Source organism: Styela clava, chromosome 1 (assembly GCF_964204865.1).
Source record: "Styela clava chromosome 1, kaStyClav1.hap1.2, whole genome shotgun sequence".
Classification (NCBI taxonomy): Eukaryota; Metazoa; Chordata; class Ascidiacea; order Stolidobranchia; family Styelidae; genus Styela; species Styela clava.
This window is the reverse complement of record NC_135250.1, coordinates 6714240-6726667: the sequence shown is the minus strand read 5'-3', so window position 1 is coordinate 6726667 and position 12428 is coordinate 6714240. Positions and strand designations below refer to the sequence as shown.

Here is a 12428-nt window from a genome sequence, read left to right as displayed (position 1 = left end):
CTGGTTTCAACTTCTCTCGCATCTTATCTAGCATGGCCATTGCCAATGTACATAATAACCGTAGATAGGGGGAAGAATTGTGTTAAGACCGATGGACGCTAACACGCCCGGTTTCAACTTCTTCGGGTGAAATGACTAATGAACGCAGGAGATCAATCTTTCAAACATGGTCTATCAAACATTTGTATCCATTTTACTTTTATTTATTATTTACTTGTTCCAGTTTTCCGTTACTTATGGTATATATGTTCCGTTTCTATTTTATTCTATTTTATAGTCACGCGTTTAAATAGTGGGAATTCCCCACCAAGTGTGGATTAGCAATGCTTAACCATTCTTTATTGTTAATATCAACACTTGATATATGAACATGGAATATCATACTGTTTTTGGCTGTTTTATTTCAGGCTTGGGGTATAAACAGGAAAATATCCATAACCTTTCAACACGACGATCTTGTGAAATTTAACGAAGAGCTTTCGCGACGAATTGGAACCGAATAAGCGAAAAGAGCGATTGATCACTCGCGCCAATACCTCGCCATGATAATTAATGTCGCGCTTATCAGATAGCTATATGACGACAAAAGAGAGATTGCGTAATGAACCAACGCAACTTCGTCTTCTCGGCATCGGTAAAGCGATTGAGACGGCAGAGAAACAGCAAAACGACGGATTCCTCGCGGACCGCTAAAAATTTAACTGCTATCATATATAATCAAATATGAGCCAGTGTGTTTATTCTGTGCGAGATCCATTTTCTATTACAAAATCTTGATGTTCTGTTAACGGTTTTATCGTTATATATCAGTCCGGACTTGGCCTTGATCTTGATGTTTTTCACAATTCCTCTCAATATTTCGGCCATATATGATTAACTGTCTTACCAAATGCGGCAACTTATTTTGATTTATCGTCGACTTGAATACCACCGGCACTCGACCAAACTTGTGTCAATCTTGGCCGATAGGATCGCCGACTTGAGTTAGCAAATAAATGTCGTGAGTGTAAAATAAATGTCCCAAAATGCATTGTTTTGCGATATAACTTTTGTATTTTCGGAGAAGGCATATCATATAAGTTCGATATTTAAATTATACTCAAATAAATAATATTTGGTCTAAATTTATCGCAAATAATGTTATAAACAGTTCAGAAATGATTAAATGTAAAATGAAGCATGGTAATCGGAATATCGTCAATAAGTCGACATCAATAATTATTATTATAAAATGCTAACAAGGCAGTAATGTCGGATAATGCAGAAGACGCTGCAAAAACAAGTCTTCGTCGCGAGGAAATCGCAAGTATAATCAAACGAGAGAATACGCTCGTCGTTGGTTAATAAATTAGAAACCCGTAATTTTTATTCAGTACTAAGGTGGTTTTAAAAAACTATCGTTTCCATAAATATCCGTATACCAGTGTCGGTAATGATAAAATAAAATTGATCGCATAAAAATGGGACGGTTAATTTGCGAAGGTGATAAAGTAAAACCAAAGCTAAAACAAAAGATAAAAATCAGAATAAAATTAATTTGAATTCACTCCTTGATATTTGTCTTTAACATCTGCCGACGGCGTGTAGTACTGCCAAGAATATGAAAACCCAACTTCAATGTCCCATTCGGAAAAGAAGTGGATTCAATTGGTTGTTATGATAGGTTTAAATGCGTGGAAAAATATCGCAATTACGGGGTCATTACGTAATTGATTTTGCCGTAATTACGGAATTGATTTTTGTCAATTACGTGCAAGCCTACCTACGGTTGGATTTGTCAAGCTTGATCCAAGATCCGCGCCTTTTTAGACTTGTGGTTTCCTGTGCAAAATTTCGATGAGACGGATGCAAACTTCTGTAAATATGTGAACTAATCTGTGTGCAAACATTGCCAGCAACTTGGTCATACACGCTCCGTTGATTTAATTAGGACTGAATTCTTGAGGTAGGAGATAACAATCTTTTGCAAAGTTGAGAGTTTCTCGCAGGAACTAATATGCAAGTTCAATGTAAACTAATATAGCAGCCGATGTAGACTACCGGTAAAGATAGTACTGATTCTACTAAGACAGTGGTACTCAACCTTTTTTCTCACTTGGATAATTTTTGTTGTGGAAAAATTCTTTGGCCCATTTACTTTAGTATGCAAGTAGATAACTTTTTCTCAAAAATGAGCACTTTCACTTTAATGAGTAGAATGAAACCAGTAGCATCATTCATTGCTACTATAATCAAAATTTGAGTATAGTGACACAAGTAAAGCTAAATTTTTCGATAACGCTAGACATTTTTATGGGGCGCTCTTGAAAAATTGTTGTGGCCCATGTCCCACTTGTTGAAAGCGGGTGTACTAAGAAATGAGATTCATTGCTGTTGTGTCTAGTCTAGAATTTCAGATTGGGAATGTATTTATTAAAATAATCAGAAAACTTCATTATCCACTCATTTTACCGAAAGAGTGATGATTTTGAAAATGATATTTTACATTATATATCCTACGATTACTTGTTGCGCATCTTTCGATTCCAAGTCCAACGTTTAAATATACCAGCGACAAATAGAAATAGATCGCAGCTTTTTCATTCACAAAGATTGATGCTTTTACGAAGTTCAAAATTCTTGGTATGTATCTCTGCCTCATTGATATCGCAATGTCTACATAACGAGAATAACGAATAGAATATAAATAAAATTTGGTAGCACTTGAAAAATATGTACTGTTATTTTCAGTTAAAGCGGTTCGGAAATTTGATTTGCTATTTGATTGTCACTACTAGTGTGTGCCAAGTTTATATAAGAAAATATAGTTACCGTAATTGCAAGACAGGCCGCAATAATATTAAATACGTTGAAATGAATTGTAGTGTGTTCACACGATAGAAATTTGTAAGTCTATAAACATTTGAAATTATAATCATTATAAATAACATGTATAAAACATTATAAATAAAAATCACATTTCAAAATTATCGCGTCACTGCGGAAATCACCGAGAGAAGTTCAGATGTAAATTAAATCGTTCCTCGCAAAATAAACGGTTTTTATGACGCAAATAAATCCGGGCAACCGACATCACCAATTTGCTTGAACGGAGCCACGGAACTTGCCCAGCGATTGTTTCTTCTGAAAAATATTTATGTGGGTGTTGTATAGCGACCCGTAATTCTCATGCAAATTTCCATGTTTGACAGGACGTGCACCTGGGTACTTCCAAAATTCTGAACAGAACACAATACATATATATCACCCGTCGGTACGATTTATATTTGTTCATCATTGTTGTTTCAATTTCTTGTGCATTTTAGCTTCATTCTCTCTGCCAGGCACAAATACGTGTACTGTTTTGTAACTTGATGTTTGATTTTTTGAAAAATGTACAAAATGGTTACCGAAGTATGAGATTTATTACATACGTTTTTTGTGCCATGGCGTTTGATTGTTTATATATATTATAATATATTGTGCTATGTTACTTGGTCGTGTTTTTTCTACACACCAAATACCTGAAGGGCGAATTGTGGTCAACGATAGAGACGATGTTAAGATAGTTTATTTGCGCTTATGATTATTAGAATGTAAAGCACGTTTTGCTACGTGAGCGGCCTTACGAACTACACACAACGGATAGGATAATAACTTAAAGTTTCATTAAAACGATAAATAAAGTTAGACCTGAAGAAGAGAATAGAAAATTATAGAAAAAATAGAAAAAATAGAAATTATAGAAAAAATCTGCGCGAAGCTGAAAATTTATAATGCGAATGTTTTTTTTATCAGATTTTGAATAAAACGAATAAGTACAATGTCGCTCAGATTATCCGGGAAGGCTGCTGTTGTAACTGGAGGAGGAAGCGGGATTGGGCGATCGGTTTCGGAATTATTTGCTAGAGAAGGTTGCAGTGTTGCAATTTTGGATCTAAATCAAGACGGGATGGATGAAACATTGAAACTACTTGATACGAACCATGGCAATGTACATTGCACAATCAAGGCGGATGTAAGCTCTTCCGATCAAGCAAAAGAGGCCTTCAAGACTGCCGAAGAAAAACTTGGAAAAAAAATTACAGTGCTCGTTAACTGTGCAGGGATTGCAATCGCTCCATTTTCTTTTGACCAGACGGAAGAAACTGTCTTCAACGACGCTATTCGAGTTAATTTGAAAGGAACTTTCATAATGTGCAAGCAATTTTTGTTGTCACTGAAAAGTTTTAGGACTAATTCTAATGACACCCGAGGAACGGTGGTGAATATATCTAGCATTCTTGCCACAAAATGCGTAGCAGAACAGACAAGTTACACTGCTTCAAAAATTGGGGTCGTTGGAATGACTAAAACAATGGCTTTGGAATATGAAAAACATAAAGTTCGTTGCAATGCAGTGTTACCTGGCCCGACTTTAACACCAATGATACAGCGATTTTCCAGAGATTTTCTACAACCGATTATGGATAAGATACCGATGAAAAGAATGGCAAAACCCGAGGAAGTAGCGAGATGTATTTTGTTCCTGGCCTGCGATGAAAGTTCGTTCGTAAATGGGGCATGCCTCGAAATCAATGGAGGTGCATAATTTATACGAAGATTGAACGTGCAAAACACTCATTTTCGATATCCTACATTCCTGCAATTACCGGACTATATAGCCTACTTCTTGTGAATAAATATAATATACTAAATTCAAAACGTCATAAATTTATTCACGGACATTGGGATAATAAAATATATACTTGAGTGAAGTAAATGTATATATATTTAAAAAAAAAACTGAAAGGTGCGTGGATTGCCTAAACAAAACCAAAGAGAGCTGAATAGAATATTCGAATATTCGTGTCTTTGACAAAATTCCATTTCTTTAGATCAGCCTAGCTTGAGGGGTTTATATTTAGATCCATATTATGATATTTTGCGTCAGTTGAGAAGACCACGATGCCCTTTGCCTCCGATCGATGAACATTCATAAACAAGCTTTTCTCCAGGCCAAGCTGATTATCTTTTATCTAGGTTCATTCAATATTCCTTTTCCAACCAGTTTGTCATGTGCAATCATGTAACTCGAAAGCTATGCATTTAATTGTGATAGTTACGGTGCAACTACCAGTATGTAAAAGTCTCAATATATAAAGTCTCAATTTTGGTAAACAAATTTCCAAAGTTTTGAATATAATACGCAATTAGTGAGTTATTTGGAATGACAATCAGCATATATATCACCCCCTGTAAACTATAAACCATATCCTCCATAGCAGCCTTATATAAAAGAATAAAATTTCAACTTGTTAATTTTATTAACTTGGTCAAAAGTTTAATTTCGCCAGCGCCTTGGTGGCCATTTTGTCCATTGTTTCAATAAATCCAGTTTGAAAAAATGCCAGCCCGCTTATGTATTTAATACGACGCAAATTACCGTTGGCACCAATTCCCCTGTGTGCTAATGTACATTAGATTAAAACAAACATGGATGCAACTGTCTGTGGGTGTTAACGTTCATTGGTGCAAAGTTGTATAAGCAAATGTACGTGGGCAAAAACGTACGGTACATGTCGCCAGTATCAGTTTGATAGCCAACAATATTAAAAACTTTCATTCGGACAAATTTTGTGTGGTCGAGGTCGAGGATTAATCACTTGTATTTAGCCCTACTTGGTTATACTCAGGCGATCTCTCCTTTGCAGTATGTTTCAAATACAGTATACACTGATATTACTAAACATTTTATGCTCTCAATGCAGGTAAATAAATTTCCAAAGTTTTGAATTTAGTATATCTGTATATATATATATCATCAATTCTCAGCATGATTTTAGTTATATAATTACAGAATATTTACAATGAGCGATAAGTGAGTTCTCCGGAATGACAATCGACGTATTCTACGTCTGTATTTATACACCATATCCTCCAGTGATTTCGAGGCATGCCCCGTTTACGTACGAACTCTCATCGGATGCCAAGAATAAAATGCATTTCGCTATTTCTTCAGGTTTCGCCAATCTTTTCATCGGTATACCCTCTTCAATCGCTTGTAGAAAATCTCTAGAAAACACCTTTAGTATTGGCGTTGTGGTCAGGCCAGGTGAGACCGCATTGCATCGAACTTTATGTTTTCCGTATTCCAAAGCCAAGGTTTTGGTGATGCCAACGACTCCAAATTTAGAAGCAACATAGTTGGACATTTCTCCTATGCCTTTTATGCCAGCAATGCTAGATATATTCACCACTGTTGCTCGGGTGTCATTGGAATTAGTATTGAAGTTTTCCAGTGACAACAAAAATTGCTTGCACATTATAAAAGTACCTTTCAAATTAACTTGAATAACGTCGTCGAAGTGAGTTTCCTTCATCTGGTCAAAAGAACTTGGACTGGTTGCAATTCCTGCACAGTTAACGAGAACTGTAATTTTTTTACCAAGTTTTTCCTCGGCATTCTTGAAGGCCTCTTTTGCTTGATCGGAAGAGGTCACGTCTGCCTTAATAGTGCAGTGTGTGTTACCATGGTCAAAATCGAGAACTTTTAATGTTTCCTCCATCCCGTCTTGATTTAAATCCAAAACTGCTACACTGCAACCTTCTCTAGCGAATATTTCAGAAACAGATCGCCCAATTCCACTTCCCCCTCCAGTTACAACAGCAGCCTTTCCAGATAATCTGAGCGACATTGTTCTTATTATTGTACTAAATTATTCGTTTAAGTTAGAATGTGAAAAAAAAAGTACTTCATTTGAAATTTACATCGGTTTGTTACCTATAAATTATTTCTTCAGGTCTAATTTTATTAATCGTTTCCTCGAAACTTTGAATTGTGATCATATTCTTGCGTGTGTCCTGTAGAACAGCGAATGAACAAAAACCTGTTTTGCATGTTAATAAACACCGCCGCGAATTAATGATCTGAAATCTTGTGTTCTGGATTACTGCTCGCAATTCGCCCTTTAGGCATTTAATGTGCAGAAAATATGAGAAAACGCAAATATACGGACATAGCAATCACGAATAACACGACAAAATAACATACTATTACCGTAAATATATAACATATTATAATATATACAATCGAAAGCTTCGACACAAACAAGTTATATAGAAATCTTTTATTAGATTCGTGTTTTTAATCGTAGCTCCACTAACTACCCAAGTAGCTGAAAACAACTGACTTATGTTCAAAAAATATACTTTTTCTCTTGTCCTTTCAATCTGAATCCGAAAATATAATATATTATGACTAAACCGGTTTCGAGACTTAATTTAGAATAATGCGTTGTGGCCAGATCTCGCAATCAAGTTGCAGTGATTACCAGACAATGCGCTATTTGGTTCGGATACCTTATGCCTTATCAATTTGGAGAAATAACCAGCCCGGTTATATACTCAACGATTCCCGTTGTAACCAACGCCCCTGTGTGCAAATGTTCATTATATTAAAACAGACATAGTTGCAGCCAGGCGAGTAGCCAGAATTTTCAAAAAAGGGGATGGTTTCAAATTCGGAAGTTTCCATTCCCTTCTGTAACAGAGGCCGCGATTACGCGCTCGGTAAGTAGAGCCAACATTTTCAGCGTATACCGACTTTTTGTCGCATAAAATATTCAATTCGTGACAGCTACGAGAATCTAAAATTTCTTTCAATATTAATATAATTGTGTCCAGCGTAACTCGCGGTTGTGTCTTCTTGTGTCAAAATATAAACATTACTAATCTAAAACCACGTCAATCTATTGACGTGAAAATAGAAAATAAACATGACTAATTGTATTTAGTTTTAATATTTTATTTTGCGATCTTGCGAATTCGTTATCGCCGTAAAAAAATCTCAAGATCTGTGATAAAATCCCGTGAAGTACAATTAAATACTTATAAATTGTATCAGTAAATCGAAAATACATATTCATCGCCTCGAAATTCACGCAGAACGACTTTTTCGACGGATATATAGTAATGTTTTTCTGTTGTGCAAAGTGCTCAAACCATGTCCGATACGTATTTTTAAAATGTCTTGCTTTATTAATTCAATTGTAAACTTTCCCATTATATCTAGTTTTGATCCGTATTTTGGCCATTTTGCGAAGTCGACAATTGAGCTGTACTGAGCTGTACTTGCAAGACTGACTCCGCTCTATCGCAATGCTGCCACTCAGATTATTTTTAAGATAAAACCGTTAGAAAAATCCCCAAGTCTGCTATAAAATCTAGTGAAGTAAAATTTATTTTAGTACAATCAAAATTGATTGAATATACGTTAATTAATTATCTTATATCATTGCAACTCTGAAACAAGTCGCGTTTCCGACCTTGTATATAATAATACCACAAAAATTTTCGACGGAAATTTGAAGTAATGGATAAAAAGGTATTTCGATTGTAGTGTTTGTATGGTTGGTTCTCAGCGCCGACCAAACATAATGTGTGCCTTAGGCGTACGAAATAGGCGTTTTATTCTGTGGCGGGCCTCCTGCAACTAAACCTATATTGTTTACGGTTTTATTTTGAGTATTTTACATTGCCGCTTTTCAATCAAAAAATTTGCGTCGCGCATTCACCCCCTTATTTGTCTTAGTCGTTCATCGCCGATGAATGTATAATACCTCTCATCGGATTCACAAATATGTGGGAAATTTGCAATTTAGGTAGAATAAATACCAACGTAAAGGTGTTTACGGTCTCAATAACACTTCACGCTGACTCAAAACAACCAGCGATTTTAGCAAAATGCAATCGCACGCGTTATTAGAGAATTTTCCAAAAATTGGCGCCACTGAATATAACTGTCTGTGGGTGTTAACGTTCATTGTACGTGGGATAAAACGTACGGTAGGCTACCTATCGCCAGTATCAGTTTGATAGCCAAAATTATTAAAAACAATAATTCGGATAAATTTTGAGTGGTCGAGGATTAATCACTTATACTTAGCTCTATTTGGTTATGCTTGGGCGATCTCTCCTTCGTAGTATGTTTCAAATACAGTACGCATTCACATTACTAAACATTTTATTCTCTTAATGTCGGTAAAAAAAATTCTAAAGTTTTAAATTTAGTATATATGTCAACTCCTAACATGATTTCAGTCATGTAAGAATATTGACAATACGTGATTAATTTAGAATATCAACCCACTGTAAACTATAAACCATATCCTCCAGTGATTTCGAGGCATGCCCCGTTCACGTACGAACTATCATCGGATGCCAGGAATAAAATACATTTTGCTACTTCCTCGGGTTTGGCCAATCTTTTCATCGGTATACCCTCTTCAATCGCTTGTAGAAAATCTCTGGGAATTGACTTTAGTAGTGGCGTTTTAGTTAGGCCAGGTAACACTGCATTGCATCGAACTTTATGTTTTTCGTATTCCAAAGCCAAGGTTTTGGTGATGCCAACGACCCCAAATTTAGATGCAGCATAACTGGACGCTTCTGCTACGCATTTTACGCCATTAAGGCTCGATATATTTACCACGGTTGCTCGGGTGTCATTAGAATTGGTATTAAAGTTTGCCAGTGACAACAAAAATTGCTTGCACATTATGAAAGTACCTTTCAAATTAACTCGAATAACGTCGTCGAAGGCAGTTTCCCCCATCTGGTCAAAAGAAAATGGAGTGGTTACAATTCCTGCACAGTTAACAAGCACTGTAATTTTTTTTCCAAGTTTTTCTTCGGCAGTCCTGAAGGCCTCTTTTGCTTGATCGGAAGAGCTTACATCCGCCTTGATTGTGCAATGTACATTGCCATGGTTCGTATCAAGTAGTTTCAATGTTTCATCCATCCCGTCTTGATTAAGATCCAAAACTGCAACACTGCAACCTTCTCTAGCAAATAATTCAGAAACCGATTGCCCAATCCCACTTCCCCCTCCAGTTACAACAGCAGCTTTTCCGGATAATCTGAGCGACATTGTACAAAAATATCTTATTCGTTTAAATTAAAATCTGAAAAAAAACGATCTTCATTTTAAATTTATAACCATCACATCGGTTTGTTACCTATATATATATATATATACATTCTTCAGGTCTAATCTTATTTATCGTTTCCTCGAAACTTTGAATAGTGATCAAATCCTTACGTGTGGACTGTACAACAGCTACATACAATTTGCAAGAGTACAGACTCAAAAGTTCCCGCCTTTGGGCAAAGCACAATTCATTTCACTGTAATTCAGTTTCAATACCGAATTTAGACTAATGCGTGGTGGTCAGGTTTCTCAGTCAAGCTGCACAGAATACCTCGTAAGTTACAATGCTATATCGTGATCAGATACTTCACGCTGTAACAACTTTCAAAAATGCCAGCCCGCTTATGTATTCAATACGACGCAAATTACCGTTGGCATCAATGCCCCTGTGTGCAAATGTACATTAGATTAAAGCAAACATGGATACAACTGTCTGTCGGTGTTAACGTTCATTGGTGCAAAGTTGAATAAGCAAGTGTACGTAGGGTAAAAGGTACGGTGACCATGTCGCCATCGCCAGTTCAATAGCCAACATTATTGAAACTTTAATTCGGGCAAATTGAATGGTTGAAGATTAAACACTTTTACTTAGCTTTATTTGGTATTGCTTAGGCGATCCCTCCTCGGCAGTATGTTTCAAATACAGTATATATACGTACATTCACATTATTAAACATTTTATTCTCTCAATGCCAGCTAAAAAATTTCTGAAGTTTGGAATTTGATATATATATATATATATATCAATTCACAACATGATTTCAGTCATATAACTACTAATTATTGACAATGCACGAATAGCGAGTTCTCTGGAATGACAATCGACGGATTCTACGTCTGGAAATTATAAACTATATCCTCCAGTGATTTCGAGACATGCCCCGTTTACGTACGAACTCTCGTCGAATGCCAGGATAAAATACATTTTGCTATTTTGTCTGCTTTCGCCAATCTTTTCATCGGTATACCCTCTTCAATCGCTTGTAGAAAATCTCTGGTAAACGTCGTTAGCAGTGGCGTTGTAGTTAGACCAGGTAACACTGCATTGCATCGAACTTCATGTTTTCCATATTCCACAGCCAAGGTTTTGGTGATGCCAACGACCCCAAATTTAGAAGCAATATAATCGGACACTTTTGCTACGCATTTGATGACAGTACCGCTCGATATATTCACCTCGGTTGCTCGGGTGTCATTGCAATTAGTGTTGAACTTTTCCAGTGACAACAAAAATTGCTTGCACATCATGAAAGTACCTTTCAAATTACCTCGAATAACGTCGTCGAAGTCAGTTTCTTCCATCTGGTCAAGAGAAATTGGACTGGTTGCGATTTCTGCGCAGCAAGAACTGCAATTTTTTTTTCCAAGTTTTTCCTCGGCAGTCTCGAAGGCCCTTTGTGCTTGGTCGGATGAGGTCACATCCGCCTTAATAGTGCAAGAGAACTTTTAATGTTTCCTCCATCCCGTCTTGATTTAAATCCAAAATTGCCACACTGCAACCTTCTCTAGCAAATAATTCAGAAATCGATTGCCCAATTTCACTTTCCCCTCCAGTTACAACAGCAGCCTTTCCCGATAATCTGTGCGACATTGTACAAAAATATCTTATTCGTTTAATTTAAAATCTGAAAGAAACGATCTTCATTTTAAATTTATAAACATCACATCGGTTTGTTCCCCATAATATTACCTATTTGAACAATAGCTAATGAGGCAAAAACTTGTTGTACATGTTAATAAACATCGGCACGAATGAATGATCTGGAATCCTGTATTCTGTATATATTTGCTCACAATGCGCCCTTCAGGCATTTGGTGTGTAGAAAATATTGGTAAACGCAAATATACGGACATAGCAATCATGGATAACGCGACAAAACACCATACTACAACATATTATAATAGTCCACGGGTGGCCAACCTGCTTTCGACCGCGATCGACTAAAATCTTCAAAATAGCTCGCGATCGACTGATCGTTAGGTCATAAGTTCATACAACCAATGCGTATAGAAGAATATGCAGATGACTGTACACACGCATACAAAAAATTCCATCGCTGCAAATAAGCCTGGCTATGTGGGCGCATTCTTGAATAAATCGCACAGTAAAAGTGCTTGTCTAACTTTTCGAACATAAAACGAGCCGATTTTTTAGCGTGTAATTTTTTTTCGCCCAAAGTAATTGAATCCATTAGGCATATTTCAAATGTCTTGCTTTACCAGTTTAATTGTGTCCAACTTAACCTGCGGTTGCTTCGACAAAATAAAAGCATTATTACTCTGAAATAATACGGCAATCTGCGGACATAAACATGTGTGGTAAAGTGCCCGAATATATATCGTTTTGCGATTTCGTGAACTCAACAAATGTGAGCAGCACTGGCTTCACTCTAATTTAAAGATTAGAGTGAAAATATTATCGTTAAAAAAATCTTTTCGTCTGCGATATCGGAGTAAAACTTATTTTAGTACAAAAAAA

At 36.3% G+C, this 12428-nt stretch overlaps 1 protein-coding gene and 3 pseudogenes across 1 annotated transcript; 1 reads left to right on the top strand and 3 right to left on the bottom strand.

Annotated features, from left to right (window-relative positions):
• The first annotated feature begins 3783 nt into the window (after positions 1-3783).
• Positions 3784-4676, top strand: LOC120347064 ((3R)-3-hydroxyacyl-CoA dehydrogenase pseudogene; annotated as a pseudogene).
• A 51-nt stretch (positions 4677-4727) lies between these two features.
• On the bottom strand, positions 4728-6723 carry LOC120341268 ((3R)-3-hydroxyacyl-CoA dehydrogenase pseudogene; annotated as a pseudogene).
• Positions 6724-9038: 2315 nt separating this feature from the next.
• On the bottom strand, positions 9039-9916 carry LOC120348335 ((3R)-3-hydroxyacyl-CoA dehydrogenase pseudogene; annotated as a pseudogene).
• Positions 9917-10834: 918 nt separating this feature from the next.
• LOC120341279 ((3R)-3-hydroxyacyl-CoA dehydrogenase-like) lies at positions 10835-11251 on the bottom strand. The gene has a single exon (XM_039409766.2). The coding sequence runs from the start codon at positions 11249-11251 to the stop codon at positions 10835-10837; it is 417 nt and encodes a 138-aa protein (XP_039265700.2).
• Positions 11252-12428: the final 1177 nt, after the last annotated feature.

Coding starts and splice junctions, on each gene's coding strand:
- LOC120341279 (XM_039409766.2), bottom strand. CDS start 11,251: ATGGAAGAAACTGACTTCGACGACGTTATTCGAGGTAATTTGAAAGGT.